Here is an 18,397-nt window from a genome sequence, read left to right as displayed (position 1 = left end):
CTGCAAATTATTGATTTGCAGGAGGAAGGCATGTTTAAGTAAAAGCGCTGTGAAGACTTGTGCTCCACTCTGGACTACTCTTATTGAATTGCAGGTCAGAGTTTACTGTTGTCACTTGCTTGAAGGCGAATGAGAAGCTAAATGTAGCTGCTGAGCATGTACGGGGCACCTCCACAGAGCACAGATAAACACTTCACTGGTTGGCTTTCTTATAAAATTTCACAAGCTGCGCCTATGGAAGTGGTGGGGAGTTATCACCTAGCTGTCACCGGCTAGAAATATCTGAGAAGAACACTTTGGAATCTGCAGTGACTGTGTTGAATGTTGTATGTGTGGGTTTTCGAGCAATAGGTTTAGTCTAGGCAACCTCTATCACTGCCCTCTTGTACCCTCTGAGGTCCTGTTGTCCTAGCTAGGTGTTACCTTCCATGGTGTGAGGATAAACACGTGCGGTGCACGGTCCACCAGACAAACCTGGGGCATCTTGGGATAGCCGGAGAAAGATTGGTAGAAAACCCATTTCTGAAGTGGATTTGTGCCCTTGTAATCCTGATTAATTTTGACCCGTTGTGCTCATTTTAAACAGAGCATTACAGTAAGCGTGAACACAGCAAGCTCCGGGGCGAAACCAGGAGCTTAGCGGCTTTGGGAGGCTTAGCTGCAGATGGCATTTTAAGCCGGACTTAATAAATTGTTTCCATTAAACTTACCGGCCCACACATACTGGATTAGACCAGTGGAACAAAGGAAGGAGAGAGCGTGCAGACGAAGAAGGGGGGGGAGCACACACACAACTCCCATCATGCACATCTGACTCTGTTAACATCTCTCTGAGGCCACATGAAAAGGTGAAGACAGGGTTACTGCAGTGTTCAGGGAGATGGAAGCTTTTGGACACGAATGCAAAATCCTCGCACTTTAGTTCTCTTGCTCGTCAGGGATGTCGGACCAATTTGCTTAATTGACATAGAAGTAAACAAACAAAAAAGATGCATAAACCTTTTAGCTTGGCAGTGGATTTAGGGCTTATCCTCTAACTGTTTATATATAAACACATTACCAATGCTGTAGCTTAAGGATTTAGGATCTGCCCATACCCTTGCTTTTTTTTCCTATAGAGCCCTTTTACTCATATATCAATCTGCTATTGTGGGAAATCAATTCCTTATGGTAGAACCCCGCCTCTCCCCTCGTCTATCCTCAGCCCGCCTCCGCTGTACCTCCTTCCCCATCGGCTCATGGCTTGCTCCCTAAGCTCTCATTATGTGCTACACAGTCCAGGGTCCCCGTGTCGAATCACTAATCAACCACCCTGTCTGCAGGCCTGCTCTCTCAATAGATGCTGAGTGGCCTTTGTTCCACCACTGCTGTTTGCTGCATGTCAATAAAAAGAGCTATGGCCTCCTCCACCTCCATCTCCCTCCTCTCTCTCCTTCTCTTCCGTTACCTGGGCCAGCCATAGCTACAGGCCTGCCCCAGCACTGCATGCTTCAGGAAAATGAAACACAGTGCTGGATTGTGAATGCCAGAGAAGGGAGGAAGGGTGGTGATTGGAGAGGGAGCAGCAAGGTCAGGGGCAGGGGGGATTGAGGGCAGCTCAGGCATAGTGAAGTAGATGAGAGAGCATGTTTGTATTCGGCCAGGCAGCTCTCCTCTGGCCAGGTCAGTGTAATGTATCACTAACCTCAGTGGCCGGCCCGACTGCTTGCAGCCTCTCGCCCATTAAATAATGAATGGAGGTTGACCCTCTGACCAACAAATCAGCTTTTCGCCGACGTTGAATCAGGATGGAGTGGAGGTAGATGGAGAGTGCGGTTGGCTGACTGGCTGGCTGGTTGGCTGGATGACTGGAGGCCAGACATGTTGTTGGAAAAACACAAGGGCTGCAGAGGCTTCACGCAGCCAGATTAGCGAGCGCTGGAATTGAAAGCAGTCATCACCGCTGTGGAATCCAGGCCTGGTGAAGCTCACCTCCAGTGCCTACTGTGATTTGTTTGACAAAGTCCAGGCAGCTTGCAAGACATGCTTTCTTTATCAAGAAGTCCAATGTTCCTGTATTGACATAGCACTTATGGTCGAGCTGTGGTGTTTTGGGGTTTGGGCACTCATTTTTGAGAGACATACTATGTGCAAAATGGAGCTGGCGGTTAGTTTTGGAAGCATACAAGAAACCATCCCTCTTGCTTCGCACACCACCTCACTTTTTACTGAGCATGAACAGCAGCTCATGAGTTCTCCTGATTTAATTCAAATATTAAAAAGGTACAAGGCAGAATACAGGAGGCAGATGAGTTGGCTAACAGGAGGACTTGGACAAAACCAAAGAATATGGCTTGTTTCTTTATTAATCTTTGGGTTATTACTGTTCACAGACATAGGACAGTTTATGAGCTGGATGATTTGTTTTTGGAGAAAGGGGCTGATATTAATGCTCCCTTTATTGATAGTGCTAATGCTGTTTGTGCAGCCATCCCTGTCGGAGAGATGAAAATAAATAGGGGGAGCTCGGCGGAGATAAGACACGTGTTTAATTATTAATTGAGCCATTACTGACAGAGATTGCCTTTTTTGATTTAAAGCAGGAAGGCCTGCTTCAGGGACAGAAAAAGCAATTACAGAATTCCCAGCTTGCACCGCCGCTGCCCATCGTTTCACCGTACGCTGCGAGAGAGGAGTGAAAGGAGACAAAACACTCCCACACACATACACTCACACACATCCTGTTACGCTGCGGTGTTCCATAAATTATTTTAATTCTTCTTCAATATTTATAGCGTTTTAAATTACGATTACGTCGCCATGTATTATTTATGCAGAGTGGCAGACAGTCAAAGGGACCAAGCCACATTACCCACAATCCCTCTATGGCCTGGCACCTCGAAAAGCTGACTGAAGGGAATTGTTTGGTTTTGTATGATTCAGGAAGTGATGTCAAGCTGCAGCAGCTCTTACAAGCGCCTGTTTTCAAAGACACTTCTGATTTACTATGCACAGCAATTAGCTGGCTTGTAAAGTCATTGCTAATGTGTCATGCTATCCCCGTGTGCACTCGGTGGCCCCTTTAGAGCACCATTCTATCCATTAGAAAAGTGTGTGCTCTGTGCAGAGGGCCCAGTGTGCATGAAATATTGACTTCGCCCCTGTTTAGAGTATTGGGTCAGTGCTGGTTGAGCTTCAGTCGTAACGCAGAAACTCCCTCTCCCTCGTCTGTGTTAGCCATTACATGTCAGGACGCTTGACACCTGTCAGTCAGTCCTATCAGTCCCTGTCATCTGTGTCAGCAAGCCTGTGGGTGGTGATCAGCTATTGTGACAGAAAATGGGAGTCACATTGAAGGCTGTGTGATTAGGCTCCATTGTGTGGCTCTGTGTTCATTGACTGAATATGGATTCAGCTTTAGCTGTGGAGAGGGAGCAATTACAAAATCACTAAAGGCCATGGGAGAGTTTTGAGGTAAGTTGTCAGGAGCATGAGCAGCATTTTGTCTATACATCTTCCATTTGTAATGCTGCTGCTCCCATGCTTACTGTTAACAACAGGGTGGCATATACAGACAGCTTTACAGTGTATAAGACAAAGTTAGGGATGGATGATACAGATAGATAGATAACTGATAATTTCACATTCTTGTACTTTTTAAAAGAAGCTCCTCATTTGTTTATGTATGCCTGAGGGCTGAGATGTAGTTAGCAAAGATGGATGATTTAATATTCCCTAGGTCTAATAACATTAGTTAAAACTCATAAACTTTATCCCTCCTCTCTGAACCCTTGTGAAACATGTACTGCAAATTGCAATTGTGTTGTCTTGGCTGCTCTGGATGAGCAGTTTGACGTTATGAGTGTAGCAACAGCGTGCACTTGTTCTTGTTATTTCCTTCTTTTTCTCACTTTAAAGGTGCACACTGCCACCTACTGTCTTGGAGTGTGTAGATGCTGTGTTGTTATATGAATGAAGCAGTTTGACTTTCTATTATCAGCTCTCTTTATCAGCTATAATTTCATTATTGCAATAATACATAATAATACAAATTTCCCACACATTTCCAATGATTTAGGCCAGTGCACCCCTGAGGCTTTTCAATACTGTCTCTTCAGTCCAGGTTCAGGTTAAAGGGGCCATATTTAAGAATTGACCGTCTGTCAAACGTCACTGAGAAGCGTATCAGCTGAGTAACTGTAATTACTGCCAACTGTAGCTGCAGTTTGCTAGTCAGCTGTGCAGTTAGCTAATCAGCTCTGCAGTTAGTCAGTCAGCCCTGCAGCTAGCAGTCCAGCTGGGCGCTCGGAGTGGTGTTACGAGACAGGACGTGCTGGCGCTAGCTGGTTAGAATGCTAACTTCAGTAGAAATCTCTGTAATACAACAAATATAAGTCTTTGATATATCATTAAAACTGTTATTTCTTCCCATTGATACATTTCGATTAATTCTTTGGATGTATTAAACCAAAACTCTTACATATTGCACCTTTGAAAGATAAGATTTCAACTTTGTGCGACCCCGGCCTTTGCATGCCCATGATTCCCCTCACCAATCACACCATCAGCACGTGTGTTTTTTTTTACTGTGGCTTTGACCCAGAAGTGACACTCACGCCCGAGCTGACATTTCTATTTGTGCACCCATCAATTGCAAGCACACAGCAGGGAGAAGGCATTCTCAAGGCTGATACCAGTTAATAGGTTTACTGTATTTAAGACAAAAGCTTAAGATATTAGTTGATATGATGAGTTTTTTGGGTAAGCTCAATGAGCGAAGGATTCCAGAGAAAAGATGAATCACAAAATGACTTGAAGCAAAGAAATCCCATTGACAGCAAATCTGCATGCTGAGCCCAACCCCTCTTAACAGTATCTTACTGTGGTTTAGTTCACTAACTGCCTCACTACAAACCTCGGTCTTAGCCATGTGTAGGGAGCAGATGTGTCAGCAGTGAGTGAGGAAATCAATGGCTTTAAGGCAGATAAGCTGCATCCCCTGCAGTTGGCTTGCCCAATAGTGAAACACAGGTTAATTCCCATCTCAACAGGGAGGAATCATTGGTTAAAATGTATGTAGGCTCCTCGTGTTTCTTGTTTTTTTTTTAGAGGGGATAAAGGGAAGAATTTAGAAAGGATAACTCTAGAGAGCAGTAGCTCTCATCACATCTTCTGTCTAATCTTAATCCTCCTCCTCCTCCAATGGAGACACAGCCAGCTGCAGTGTGGAAGACATTTTCATTGTTTACTTAGGAGAATACATGACCGGCGTCTTATCACTACTGTCAGGCCTGAAATGTAAAGCGTGTCGCCTGTGATCACTTGCAGGTTTTCTTGTTTTTAATCCTTTCTTCCAAGCTGCAGTCACTCTGCCAACGAGAGTGGGTTTTTCCTCCGCCCTGCATTTGTATGAAGATCCCAGTTCCCCGCTATGTGCGTTTTAAGCTCATCTGTGTCGAGCAGTTCAGAGCCAATGTTGTTTGCAGATGAGGCTGTAACGCTCATTGACAAAGCCAGATGGTAGGCGATTGTGGCCAAACACGACGCTTGGATAATGTACAATCACTGGCAAGGGGACAGTCATCAGCCTAGATGGATATTACAAACATGCTTGTAATGGATTGGACATTTTGGGAAGCGGTTCACACAGGCTTATAAAGATGGGAAAACCATCGCCAGGAACAGCGGATGTAAAATGCTTCAGATTCCTTGACGGACAAGGACATTCGTGCATTAGAAGGATGTGCCAGAGAGGATTGTGGGGAGAGAGGAGATGAACCCAGGAAACAAGATCCCAAATCAAACAGTAATATCAGCCTGCCATATAAAGTAGTTTCCAAGTATTTCGAGATGGGTGGTCTTCTTCTACTGTTTGTTCAGTATTTCTAGGCTTCATACCTTTCCAGTGGTTGCATTTTAGCATCCATGTTTCTGTCAGTGGCTTATCAGAGCCAGACTGTCTAGAAGCTGTACCACAGGTTTGGACGAATACAGTGCGTTTGTTAGAGGGGTTGGTTTGGAGAGGTTTGCGTCTGAGCCCAGCTTTTAGCCTTGAACTCAACACATGGTGAAAGCAGTAACCCGACACACTGCTGAGAAAGGGCTTGTGTTTGGTCCTGTGTTTCACAGGGCTTGAGTGCCATTAATCGTCCCAGTGTTCATTAACAGACAGGCGGTAATTCGCTGAGACACAGGGGCCTCCATTTTGGCCATTTCAGGGAAGGTTTAAAAAAAAAAAAAGTACGTGCACAGTGTGGTCTCTTCCAATATTCAAGCGGTCATCTGTTTGGCTGTTGTTTTTGGCTACTGGTGAATTCCCTGCACTGGGCCCTGGTGGTGGGGCCTCTAATGGCCTCTGACTGACTGTAATACCCCATTCAGCAGAGCATGGGCTCTAACCTCCCCGGCTGTTGGGTTAGTGCTGCTGTGTTGAGGGGTGAGCAGCAGGACTGGGATTTCACTGCTGTTTACTTTGGGACGGAGGGAGGGAAGTGGCTCCAATGCCACATGACCCATACAGAACTCTGTACAGAGCAGTATCAGCAGTATCAACCAGGGTTAGACTGATATGAAACAAAAAGACATGTTTTGTGCAACGTTGCTTGTTGTTGTTCGAAACATAGCTTTGGTGCGTAAATAAGTGAATACTGGAGCCATCTTTTTGTTTCATGTTTTGCTCACTTTCGTCTCATAACCTGCACTTTTCTTTGTTTGGATGTGCATATACATTCCTGTCATTGCAAAAGTAAACTGATATATGGTCTTGCTGGTAGCTGCCTTTTGTTAAGATATTTTTTCTGCCTCTGTATGATGCACTTTGATTATATACAGTATAAAAATTATTGTAGTAATCTTTTGCAAGAAACCCATAACCTAAATTGAGTAGCATTGTTCCAGTACCAACAGCGTTGAGGTTTGTAAAACGTGTTTTCTTACACCTAGAAAGGTGGCCAGGGTACCTCTGCAGAACTACAGTGCCTCGTTATAATGCTGTTTTGTCACACATTTGACCTTTAACAAAGAATTGCAGCTTCTGCAGTTGGATACTACACCCAATTGTGATTTCGATAATATTTAGATTAATAGTGCAGAAAGTGATTTGTGTAACTTCAAGCACATCAGTAACATAACATTATACAGTGTTAGTAGTATACAACTGTTGAAATATATATTTTTAACACATTTACCAGATTGGTTCTCTGTATCGGCCAGTATGCAACATGTAGGTACTGTATCAGGAAGAAAAAAAATATATTGGAACATCTCTTAAATTTAGGCATTTTGACAATATCAATGCACTTTATCATTAACATTAATATTGCTACTACAAGTGGGGTCAGTTTTAGTGTTCAAAAATATGTCTAAGTTTTTTTTTAATTTACTGAACATATTGGCACAGATTAATCAAAGCCAGTTGTCTTTGATTCAAAACTATCAGCATCTGTATCGGCCAGCATAAGACCGCATCTGTTGAAGCCTAACAGTGAGAAATTACATCAGAAATTGTGGCTCCCTGTGTTTTTGGAAAAGATCTATATACAGCTATCGCTATCACTAATGATACAGGTATTGACTCATCATCTGTTAAGTGCGGCGCAAGTGCTGAAGTGCCCTGGGCTCCCTATCAGCTGCGGTACACTGTATTAGTGTGCTGGGCTGGTGTAGTACTGACCTAATCCTGGTAGCAGGTGCTACTGGAGCCAAGGTAGAGTGGACATGTTTTTCAGGGAGGATGAGCCATCTGGGTCTTGATACTTTATGGTGCTTAAAACACACTCTCAAGTGTGACACTCCCAGCACTTACCTTTTAGCTGCACACAATAATCTAAGCGCTGGCTGCTAAAGGGAGAGAGGAGGCTTTCAGGAGAATTTACAGGGTTTGATGTGGTGTGGAGCCTCCGCTTCGACACGGATTCATGAAACAGTCAGACACACTTAGCGGTTTGATTTTGATTCCTCTAACTCTTTCAGTGTTGTTTTGTCATCTGCAGGCTGAAATATGTCGAGCAGAAAGAAAAGTGTGTTTGTTTTGTTTTGTTTCTGCTTTTTTTTTTGCTTTTGTGCCAGCCTGCCTTGCTCGACACTTTTCTGGGGCCGTGTGTTGTTTTGTTTTGTCTTGTTTTTTTTTTCTGGTGTAGTCTGTTTCATCTCACGAGCGATTTGGCTCGTTTCGGAGTCCAATTTCGCTCCTGTTTCACTGTGCATCCCCCTCTCCTCACAGACATACTCACATTCACACATTTCCCCAAACTGACACGCCGCCTTCACACTCCAAACAAATCAATTCTTCGCTTGGCACGCCACAGTGAAATGCGGCAGCTCATCGCAGCCCTGAAAACGTGCAGGCTGTTGTTAATGTTCCTTGTCCACTTTGGCTGGAGGAGGGCAGACCCAGATTCTCCTACCTCTGTGTGTGTGTGTTGCTACCTGTGTGTGTTGCTGGGGCTTAGAGAAGATGGGGGGGACTCAGTGGTGGGTTTAGGTTAGCAGCAGCCCCACAGGTCAGGATCCGGGCCTTGTATCCATTAGTTTACCTGACACAACTTCCTGCCCTCTGCTCCCTCTCCTCTCTCCTCTGCCTTATTAACTAGCCTCTCTCCCCTCTTTCTCCCCCAGTCTGGGTCACTTTATCCTTCTTCCTCTGTCATGCTTTCTCTCTCTAATCAAGAATGATGAATGGGGTGCAAGAAAGGACGGCAAATGTTTGCAAACCTGATACACCCTCCGATTGTCAGTCCTTTTCCTGTGGTGGTGGAGAACATGGTGGTCGGGAGAGGGAGGGGTTTGAGTTTGAGGAGGCTTTTGTGTGTGTTTGTCTTGCTAAGCTCTGTATGAAAGCTATTTCAAACATCTCCACCTCGACCCGCTAAGTGTGTCATCAGCCTTGACATGTAATTCATCCACCATCCCCATCGCCCAGACTGGAGAGAGACTTTTTTAAAGTCTACTTTCAGCTATATCGTAAGCTCCGACTGCTGCAGAAAAAAGGGCTTGTAACTCGTAAGAACACAGCTCTTTTGGCATGTAGCCATTAGCGGGGAGAAATGGCAGCTCTAGTCTAGTCTTCAACAGCTGCTGGGTCTCCATCTGTAAGCCTAATTACCCAGCAGCACCCCAGGAGCAGCTCAGCAGCAGGATCCTCCTATAGAAGAGGCATTGATTACATCAGTGTGTCTATACGGCGTGTTCCCTTGGGGGGCCCGCAGAGATGTGAAACTTAAGCGCAAGCACTTTAATGCACACTGGGGTACTATCTTTAGACAAATAGTCCACTAAGATCTCACCCCGTTCCACCCACCTTCCCTGTGAGGGAAATTTCACATATATTCTCAATCTAGAATCAGAGATTTGCTACAGGGTGTGTAAAAGGGTCAAAGTAGATTTTTAGTGGCCAAACATGTTTTTGATAAGCTTGCATGTATAGTGAAGGTCAGTAAATCCATTAATTGTCTTGATCAACATTGATTTGGATAATAATTTGTCAGACAAACATTTGCTGGCTCCAGGCTCTTAAATGTGAGGATTTGCTGTTTTATATAATTGTAAATTGAGTATGTTTGGTTTTTGGACCGGACTCTTCGAAATCATGATGGGCACTTTCTCATGGGCACATGATGGCCACTTTTTTAGTATTAAAATTCCACTTTGTAAGAAGGTTGACTTTTGAGTCTCATTCCCAACGCATCAAATACTGACACGTTGGGATCGTAGGTCGGGTCAGTCGCCATCCCAAACTGTCAGTATTTGACGAGTTGGGAACGAGACTCAAAAATCTACTTTCTTACAAATTGAAGCTTTACCAATTTAATCAATAATGATAACTAGAATAACTCTGAAAGTGGCAAAGACAACCGTTGGTAGCATCTGCCGACAACACAGGTTAATTAATTTATTCAGTCTATAATTGAGACATTACAGTAGATAAAAATGGTGCCAGGCTGCCATCCTGTCTAGATCGCCAATCAGCCTTCTTTTTTCCCAGGAGATTTCGTGCCCGGTGGCAGACAAAAATTGCAGAGCGAGGTTTATAAGGAACCAATCTAAACACGGATGGTGTCATTATTCTGCTGCCATTACATTGTGCAAGCAACATTTATTTTATAATGACATGGTCTGTTTAAGCAGAAAACTTGTCTATTGCCAGTTAAATCCCTAATAGTGAGTGTTATATATGTTATAACAGTGAGTATATATATATATATATATATATATATATGTATATATATATATATATATGTATATATATATATATAAGTTTATTATTTGTTGGCCCTGTGACATGTGCTGTACTGAACCATCAGCTATGATCAGCATAGTGAAGATCTGCAGCCCTGGCCTGTAGTAACACGATGCTTCAACATGGAAACATGACAAGATGAAGAAATGTGGTGGTTGATTGACCATCTATCTCTCTGGCAGTTGCTGATAACAAGATCTTTGTTTTTAACCGGTGCCTGCAATAGAACCACCCCTTGGAAAAGCTAGCAGCCTCAGCATTCCTGGCTGTCAGATGGTTTTATTTGACATAATGAAAAAGGCTGCAGTATTTGCATGAAACAGGTGAGCAGCTCAGGCAACTTCTTAATCTAAGCCACAGCTTATGATCCAGACAAACCGTATCTGCAAAACACTTAAGGAAATATGATATGCCGACAAAGATTCCACCCCTTTCATGGCAGTGCATAACAACGGCTGCATATGTCAAAACAGTGAATGAGGTATGGCGAACGGTTAGGAGCTGTCAGCCTCCAATTGTTGCTTTGCTTTCTGAGTGGGGAGTGAAAATGGAGATGGAGGAGGAGGAGAAGAAAAACATGCAGGCTCTTTCAGCCCACTGTCATGCCACTTAGGATTTGTTGAAGGATTTTCACCCAGCCATTTCCCTTCCATTGAGAAGTAATCAGCACGACACTGAAAGATAATATTATATCCACTTACAGGCATGTGGGCTTCATGCATGTTCATACATGAAATGAGGCTGGAAAGCAATGCCTCTGTTTACATTGTTGAACACTCACTCCCCCTATTTCTGCTTGGACTTGAAGCTTCCTGGCTAAAGCTCCCTGTCTTTGTGTCTCTTACATCTTCCTCCCTCTCTCTTTCTCTCCTGCTTCCTGTCCTTCCTTTCTCCGTGGATTGTGAGCCAGTTGGTGGGGTAATAGAGGATGCTTTCCTGTGGGGCACCAAAGTGATGCTGTTCAGGCGTTATGCGAGCTTAAGTAAAGCTGACACGCTGCTCAAGAACTACAGCCCACACTGCGCTCTACGGCAGCCCGTGGAGAGACTCTGAAAAGGTCTTAAAGGTATGAGAGACACAGGGAGGCTGCCACTGTCCTCCCACCACTGTGCTGTGATGTGGGAAGCAGGAGTTAAGTCCTTTATTAGAAGTGGCAGCCGTTGTCTCCAGTCACCTCGATAATTGCAGCACCACGTCCACTGGCGTAATCAATTGAGACAGCTGCCGCTGTGGCGTTCAAGTCCATCAGGCAGGCGTGTCATGCTAATTAATGAAATGATAAGGCTAGTGCTTGCAGCATTGCACAAATAACTCCTGAAGGCTTCCCTTCTTTTCAACACAAAATTCATTCTTAAAGTTCAGATAGCTCCTCCCTCTCCCTGCCTGTTGGCTGTCTGTCCGCAGCAGCCTCAGGGTAAGAGCGGTCACCAGGGTTGGTGATGGGTCAGTGACAGTGAAAGGGGTCAAATTCCATGCTGGCAGGGTGGGCCGTGTTAGAGGAGCCATTAGACTTGAGCTTTTCTGTTGAAAGTTCCAAGATGTCCAGCGTTTTATTTAGGAGGGCTCAGTGGCACTGACCTTAGATGACCCAGCTGTGTTCATAAGAAGCTGAGACTGATGGCAGTCCCAAAGCACATGAGCTCTGCTAGAAACAGCTCTGCAGGGGGATGAGTCCTCATGGAGATTCAGTGACAAACAGGGAAGTGTAGAGGCGTCTCGCTTCTCTGCAGCACAATACACTCAGGAGTTAATTAAGGGTTAACATTGTTTTTTGAAGCACTCCTAGACTGTTTAAGACATTAAAGAATTTGGATAGTCAACATTTAGACCCTGTCTTTCTCCCTCTCCTTTCTTTCCGATTTGAGGATGTGCTCCACGTCCCATCCTCAACACTGGCATATGTGCCATGAGAGGTGAATGGCATATGTGTCCTGCACCATATGGCTGCTGTTTGAATTGGGATCCGATATGCGCAGGAAAAACTGATTCATCCAGCAGCTTGAGCTGCCAGCTCTCTGAAATGAACATTAGGTTCTCAATTTATGCCTGGGCTTTGACTGTAAACGTGTTACAGCTTAACACCCATCCCCATTCTGCTGCCATCCACTCCTTTTGTCAGCTGCAACGAAGAGACAGAGACAAATAATTGAAACGTGCCAGCTGTCGCCACTCTTTAGCTATCTTGGCCAGCTTCCTCCTCATCCACTCCCCCATTAACATCTCTGAGTGATTTGCGAAAACGTCGCCTTGGCTCCCCTCGTTACCAGCTTGGAGATGCTCGAGGCAGATTAAATAGTGTGAGGGAAAGCAAGCCGTTGCAAATTTCTCCTATGATTTTATTATTAGCACAATGATTCAACACTGCTCAGCCCTTCTGTTCCTCTCATACAAAATTATTTTGTTGAAATCGCCCCACCTTTTTTTTATGACTGAATACCTCACGGCAATGAAGTGTTGATTGGCAAGACTGCGGTTTCCTGCCTTCTGCCAGTATCTGTTATAGCCATCTTCCACAGTCACTCACTCGTGAGCTAAGCCTTGGCTCTGTGCAGATTGCTTGTCTAGAGAGGTACAAAAACCAAATCATTGTGAGCTCAACCGTCAAGAGCAGCAGAATATTCTGTCAACCAGAGCCAGCGGGAGACAGATCAAGGCAGCGTATATTCTCACATACCTTCTGCATCCTCCAACGTCTTTCAGCCGGTATGCTGCTTTATTTAAATATCTGTCTGTTCCTGTCCTTATTTTATCAGTGCCCTGACTGTTTACGCATTGGCAATGCCATGAAGGGAGTGAACCACCATGTTTGCCTAGTAAATGAGAACACCCAGTGGCCTTAAGCTTCTTTTAGCCCCCGACCCCCCCTTGTCGCAGGGCGAATTTGCATAGCCTCGTATCTAATCTGAAAAGGCTTTTTGCATACAGGTTATATTTCCCTGGCTGTTGTATGTGCTGGCATCGTGTCAGCAGTGAGCAGGTAATTTATGTAACACACTTATTTGCATTCACAGCATTAGTCTGCTGAGGGTTTTAGTTGGAAGCCGAATCAGAATATTCTCTAGGGCCCTCGTCGTTCATGAGGTCGTTGGGTCCATTTACAGGTAGACAGGTGTGTGTTTAAGATAAAGTGGTTTGAAGTGAATGCTTTTTTAAAGGCTACAGTTTTTTAAGTCAAAGCATTTCAGAGCAAAAGTATGCAGTGCAGTCCTTCAGGGCTTCAGGACATGCCATGTGTCAACAGCCCATGCTTTAGAGGGATATCCTGATCACAGCGAGGAGCCACCTTACCCTTTATTGAGTCTTTTGTCCTGTTTCTTGGAACAACCAGCCCATCCTAGTCCAGCTCCGGGCCAAGCCATTCCAGACTGGTCCAAGCCATTTCAAACTGAGCCATCTGGCTGCGTAAAAGCCACATAGGAGCAGATCGGTGCCAGCTCTCCAGATGTTCCACAGGGGCAAACAGGTCACAAGTGAAGGATATTGGAGGCAGGAACAGCTGTGTAGCGACAGTGTGTTCACCCCAGACTCCCCGCTGGACACATCAGTCATGACCAGCCAATCCTAGTGGGCTGTTGTCTGTCTGCTACCTTTGTCCCTGTTACCCTCTTCTCTCCACCCCCTCAACCACCAACCCCGTATCACTGCAAACCCAGGCACGTGCACGCAGGGCAAGGCCCAATTCCCCTGAGTAAGCATGGCCACGGGAGCTATAAAAAGATCAATACTGGGATGAGATGTCATCTGGTGAGCAGACCTGCCAACACCCCCCTGGGGAATGTCCCTGTCCCCCCGGTGCACTAACCCAGCTAACAGGAGAGGTGTGGGAGGGGGTTACCCCCCACCACCGGGCTGCCCTCCAACCTGCCTGACTCACTCACACCATCTGCTCAGGTTTGCGGGACAGGGCTTCAGGACAACACAGTTTTTGTACACACACTCGCATGGCATTTGTTTCACATGACTGCCTGTGGCTTGCCTACTGTTTCCCTCAGTGTGTGATTGCAGGGAAAGTGTGTTCCATGTCCTGAGGAGAAGAAGAACAAAACAGTGCCGAATTTGGCAGTTTGTTGAAATGCTTGACAGTTGTGTAGTTTTGCGGCGAGGGGACGGCGTTTGTTGAAAAACAGCAGTGATTTTCCTACATATAGCCCTTAGGTGACGTGTGTCAGAGAGAAATTCCTGTCATCTTGTTATCACTGCGTGTTAGTTTACACTTAAAATGGCTGCTGCTGAAACACTTACAAAAATGTGAATAATAATCTAGTAGGTAAGTGTATCACTGTGTTCACTATGCTTGACAGCCTGCTGGCTGCTAAAGAAGCTGCAGTTTAAAGGACTAGCGCACAATAACTCTGTATTTATACATACATAACAGGTTCACTTCCTAACATGATGCCAGCAGTTCTGAAGCAAAGGATTATTTGGAATGATATTATTTTTTTGCTTTCTCCACTAAATTTGCTCTGATTATCTGGCTTTGTTTCCCTCTTCACTATAATGAAGATGTTGGTGCTGCCATGTTTGTGTGTGCTTATGCAGTATGTGCACAGTGAAAACTTTTTTTTGTGTCCATCCTTCTGTTCCATTCATGCATGTATGATGTGTGTGTGAGTCTGTGCATAAGCGTCCTAGCTTGCAGAGTGATTTTAATGAGCGATGGGCTGGTCTGAGCTGATACCTCCCTGCCTCCATTAGAGCCCATTAGAATCATCATTAAGATAACCCGGCGCTCGCTGTGGCCCTGGCTTCCCAGCATTAGTATTAGAAACCCCTCTCCATCTTCTAGTGGTCGTAGCGAGACTTCCCTCAGTATCACTTGCCTCGCATTGTGTCTGGGAGAACAGGTTGCCACGGCAACATCACCCAGCGGCGACATTTCGACTGTGGATATTTGCCTCTTCTTCGCCCGTTTGTCTGTCTGTGCCTGTCTCTCTGTCTCCTGCCTTCAGTCTTCCTCTTTCTCTTCCGCTTGCAGGAACGAGAGCCTGACAGTTTAATCCAAATCCCAGACCCCTATAAACCGGGAGGTCTATATATACGCCTGGACCCCGGAATTCATTAGAAAATCGTGACACCTTAGCCAGCCCCAGTTCTCCCATAAAATGCAAAGAGCGAGGGAGGGGGAGCTCAGCAAATAAAAAAATAAAAGCTCTGCCCTGCCTTTTTATTGGTCTTTTTATGGGTGTTAGGATCCTTGAAAGATTAAGCAGGCTGTTAATAGGGACTGGATATTCCATTAGTGGGCTGCATGTCGAGTTCTCACTGGCTTGACAGCAGCTCCCAGCTCTTCTCATTTTTTTGTTACCGTCGAGAGTGCCCATGGAGCTTTTTTAATTGAGGCACTAGTAAGCCTTCTGACTGAAGTACTGCTGCATCAGAGCTGTAGATTAGAGCCGCTTAGAGAGCTTCATCTCCACCAGGCTGTCTTCTCTCTTCCTCTGTCTCTCTCTTTCTCCGTCCGTGTGCGAACACTGTCTTTCTCTGATTTTTTTTTCTATGCATGTGATGTTCCCGTGCTTAAAATGAATTCCACCACTTTAATGAGCTGAGAAGCTATCGGCGTGTTTTAGCTATTGTAGCCGTAGCACTACCGTCTCCTCGAACTCAGTTTCTTTGTGGCCCATTTTGCTTTTCTTTTAATTCTGAGAGAAGTAGGAGATCGCCAAATGTCTTTTCTTTTTCATTAAGATTCACAAGTGTTTTGAGATTCTTTGTATGTGAAAGGTGTCGAGATGCTGCGTTTTTCCGCCACTTTCGTTTTCCTGCTACAACAGCATATAATTACAGTCGTTAAATTGCAACAGCCGGTTTCAAGTATGAAAAGTCGCCGTTCAGTGGAATGCTGATTTATAAAAGCTTCTTGTCTGTTGAAAAGACCCCTGATGAATGGTAAAGACAAAGTGGTCGAGTTCAGAGTGCTTTGCTGTGGTTTCCCAGATCTCCTGAAAGATCAGGAAGGGAGGATAGAAAGGCGCGGTGGCAGAGAGGCCAAGATAAGGGGCCACGATCTCCCTTCACAGCACAATTGAAACATAATTATTTCATGCCAGATTGTGTGCTCAGCAAAGCCCTGAATAGGGGCCGACATTTAACTTTAATTAGCTCTGATTTATTCATACTGACTGGATTGCGGGAAGAAATTGGATCATCTGATTATAGTCAAGCATGAAAATGACCTGATTAAACACTTAATGGAACCTAGGGAGAGGGAAACAAGAGGAACCTTGGGCAGAAGACACTGGGACAACATCATAAAGGAGGAAAGGGAGCTATGTTTAACTTATCAGTCATCATGTAAGCTCCTCTGTAAAAACTATCTGTGTATGGCTATTATCTGATTTTGGCATCAGGTGCTTTTGAATTAAATCAGGAAATGGCTTGATATCTGAGATGGCCGAATTTCTATCGATTAACTATTTTAGATGTGAATGTTCTTCTTACATTTTGCTTTTTCTTTTCTTCTCAGGTGTGCCAACGAATGAGAGTCCCGAGTCCAAGACTTGTAGCTCAGCCAAAGTATCAGGGCTTCAGCGCAGCCAGGAGCAGAGCAATAGTGAGGTGCCCTTCACGCCTCCCGTGCCCAGCCCCACCCCGGCTTCGGCGCCTACGGGCTCCCCTGCCCCCGCTGCAGCGGCGGCCCCCCTTGAGCCCCCTAGATCGCGCCTCCCAACCCCGCCTCCTCTCAGTGTCAAGAAGGAACAGCATCCTCCACCCCCTGTCCCTACCCCTCCCCTGTTGAGGGCGCCACCCCACCCTCAGCCCCACCCTCCTCACCCACACTCCCACCAGGAGCCCCGCATTCTTCCGCCCCCACAGCATCACGCGCGGCCGGTTATCAGCCACCAAGTGCATCATCCTCTGTACAGCAGCCTCCACGACATCAGGTGGGTTGTTACATAGGCATGTTTGGTGACAGGTGCATGAATGTATAAGATAGTGTAAAACCAGCCAACAAAAAACACACACTACTGATTGTACTCGTATTGTAACTGTAACACACTGACGTTGTGTTAGTATGTCTATGTAAGACCACTAGAAATCTTTTTGCCAATAAGGGATCAGAAAATGTGTATTCAGAGAGCTTTGTGTTTCACTTTTTGTACCTAATCACAGTGTTGCACTACAAACGCTTCCACTTTCCTTTAATATGTTCCAGCCATTGCCAGTCTAGTGGAGAGAGTAATAATAAAAAAAATACTGCAGCCATTTCCAAATTAATATAATGAACAAGATACAGTACAATACTTCATTCGACTGTTTCATGTAAATATTGATTTTCTGCCACACAAACTCGCAATAAGCAGCTGTCAGATTTACTGTTTTTCATTTAGCTACACTCTGGTACATAAAGCACATTCACCTCATCCTCTCAGAGTCTGCTCCCACCTTTTTTTATTTCAGTGTGCTGGAAATTCATTCCTTTGTTGTCAAAGTAAAGTGCCAAACATATTATCAGTATCATCTAGAAACAAAGCGATCACATATATACAGGAAATGAACACATGTACACACATAAAGAAGCTGCATAAGGTAGTAGTATTTTCCCAGTCTGACTGAACACTGTTAAATGATTAAAATAGACCATGTGTTCATTTACATTATTAAATTATCTTTTAATGGAGAATTGTTTCTTGTTGTCTCTTCAGCCACAGAAGCAGTCCAGTGGGTCTTCCCAAACAGCACTTGCCCCCATCCCCTCACCACCACCTCAGCGGGCTGCCGTCCTCGGCCCCCGCCTTGCCTCTATCCATAGCTAATCTCTCTACCTCGCACTATTCCTCCCTACGGAGCCCGGCCCATCGCCATTCGGCCATGTTCGCAACCCCAGCCACACTGCCGCCGCCACCGACCTTACCGACCAACAGTTTAGTGGTGCCAGGGCACCCCGCCGGCACCCCCTACCCAGGTAAAGACGCGCATCTCACACGCTTGATGGTAGCTTCAGTGGAAACACAAACTCTGAGGATATATGGTAGCTTTAGAAGGCTTTTAGAGTCTTTTTTGATTTAGTTAGTAAGTTATTCAGTTATGTAGTTAACACATTTTTGACAAAATTCATGCAGGTATTTATTGCACTAATTTCCGACATTTCTGAGTTTTTTTTAGCTAGTTCATTTAGTATTGTAAAAGTAAATTATACATATTTTTACATGTATGTGTAATCTGTGACCGATTATTGAC

At 45.0% G+C, this 18,397-nt stretch overlaps 1 protein-coding gene across 9 annotated transcripts in view; it reads left to right on the top strand.

Annotated features, from left to right (window-relative positions):
- fbrsl1 (fibrosin-like 1) overlaps window positions 1-18,397 on the top strand; it is a 286,306-nt gene that overhangs the window by 251,503 nt on the left and 16,406 nt on the right. For all 9 annotated transcript variants that reach the window (XM_073465902.1, XM_073465901.1, XM_073465900.1 and 6 more), the window contains 2 exons: window positions 16,683-17,100; window positions 17,863-18,122. In XM_073465902.1, the coding sequence (XP_073322003.1) occupies window positions 16,683-17,100; window positions 17,863-18,122 (678 nt within the window). The remainder of the gene's footprint in view (window positions 1-16,682; window positions 17,101-17,862; window positions 18,123-18,397) is intronic.

Source organism: Pagrus major, chromosome 5 (genome assembly GCF_040436345.1).
Source record: "Pagrus major chromosome 5, Pma_NU_1.0".
In the NCBI taxonomy this organism is placed as follows: Eukaryota; Metazoa; Chordata; class Actinopteri; order Spariformes; family Sparidae; genus Pagrus; species Pagrus major.
This window is presented reverse-complemented; position numbering and strand designations above follow the sequence as displayed.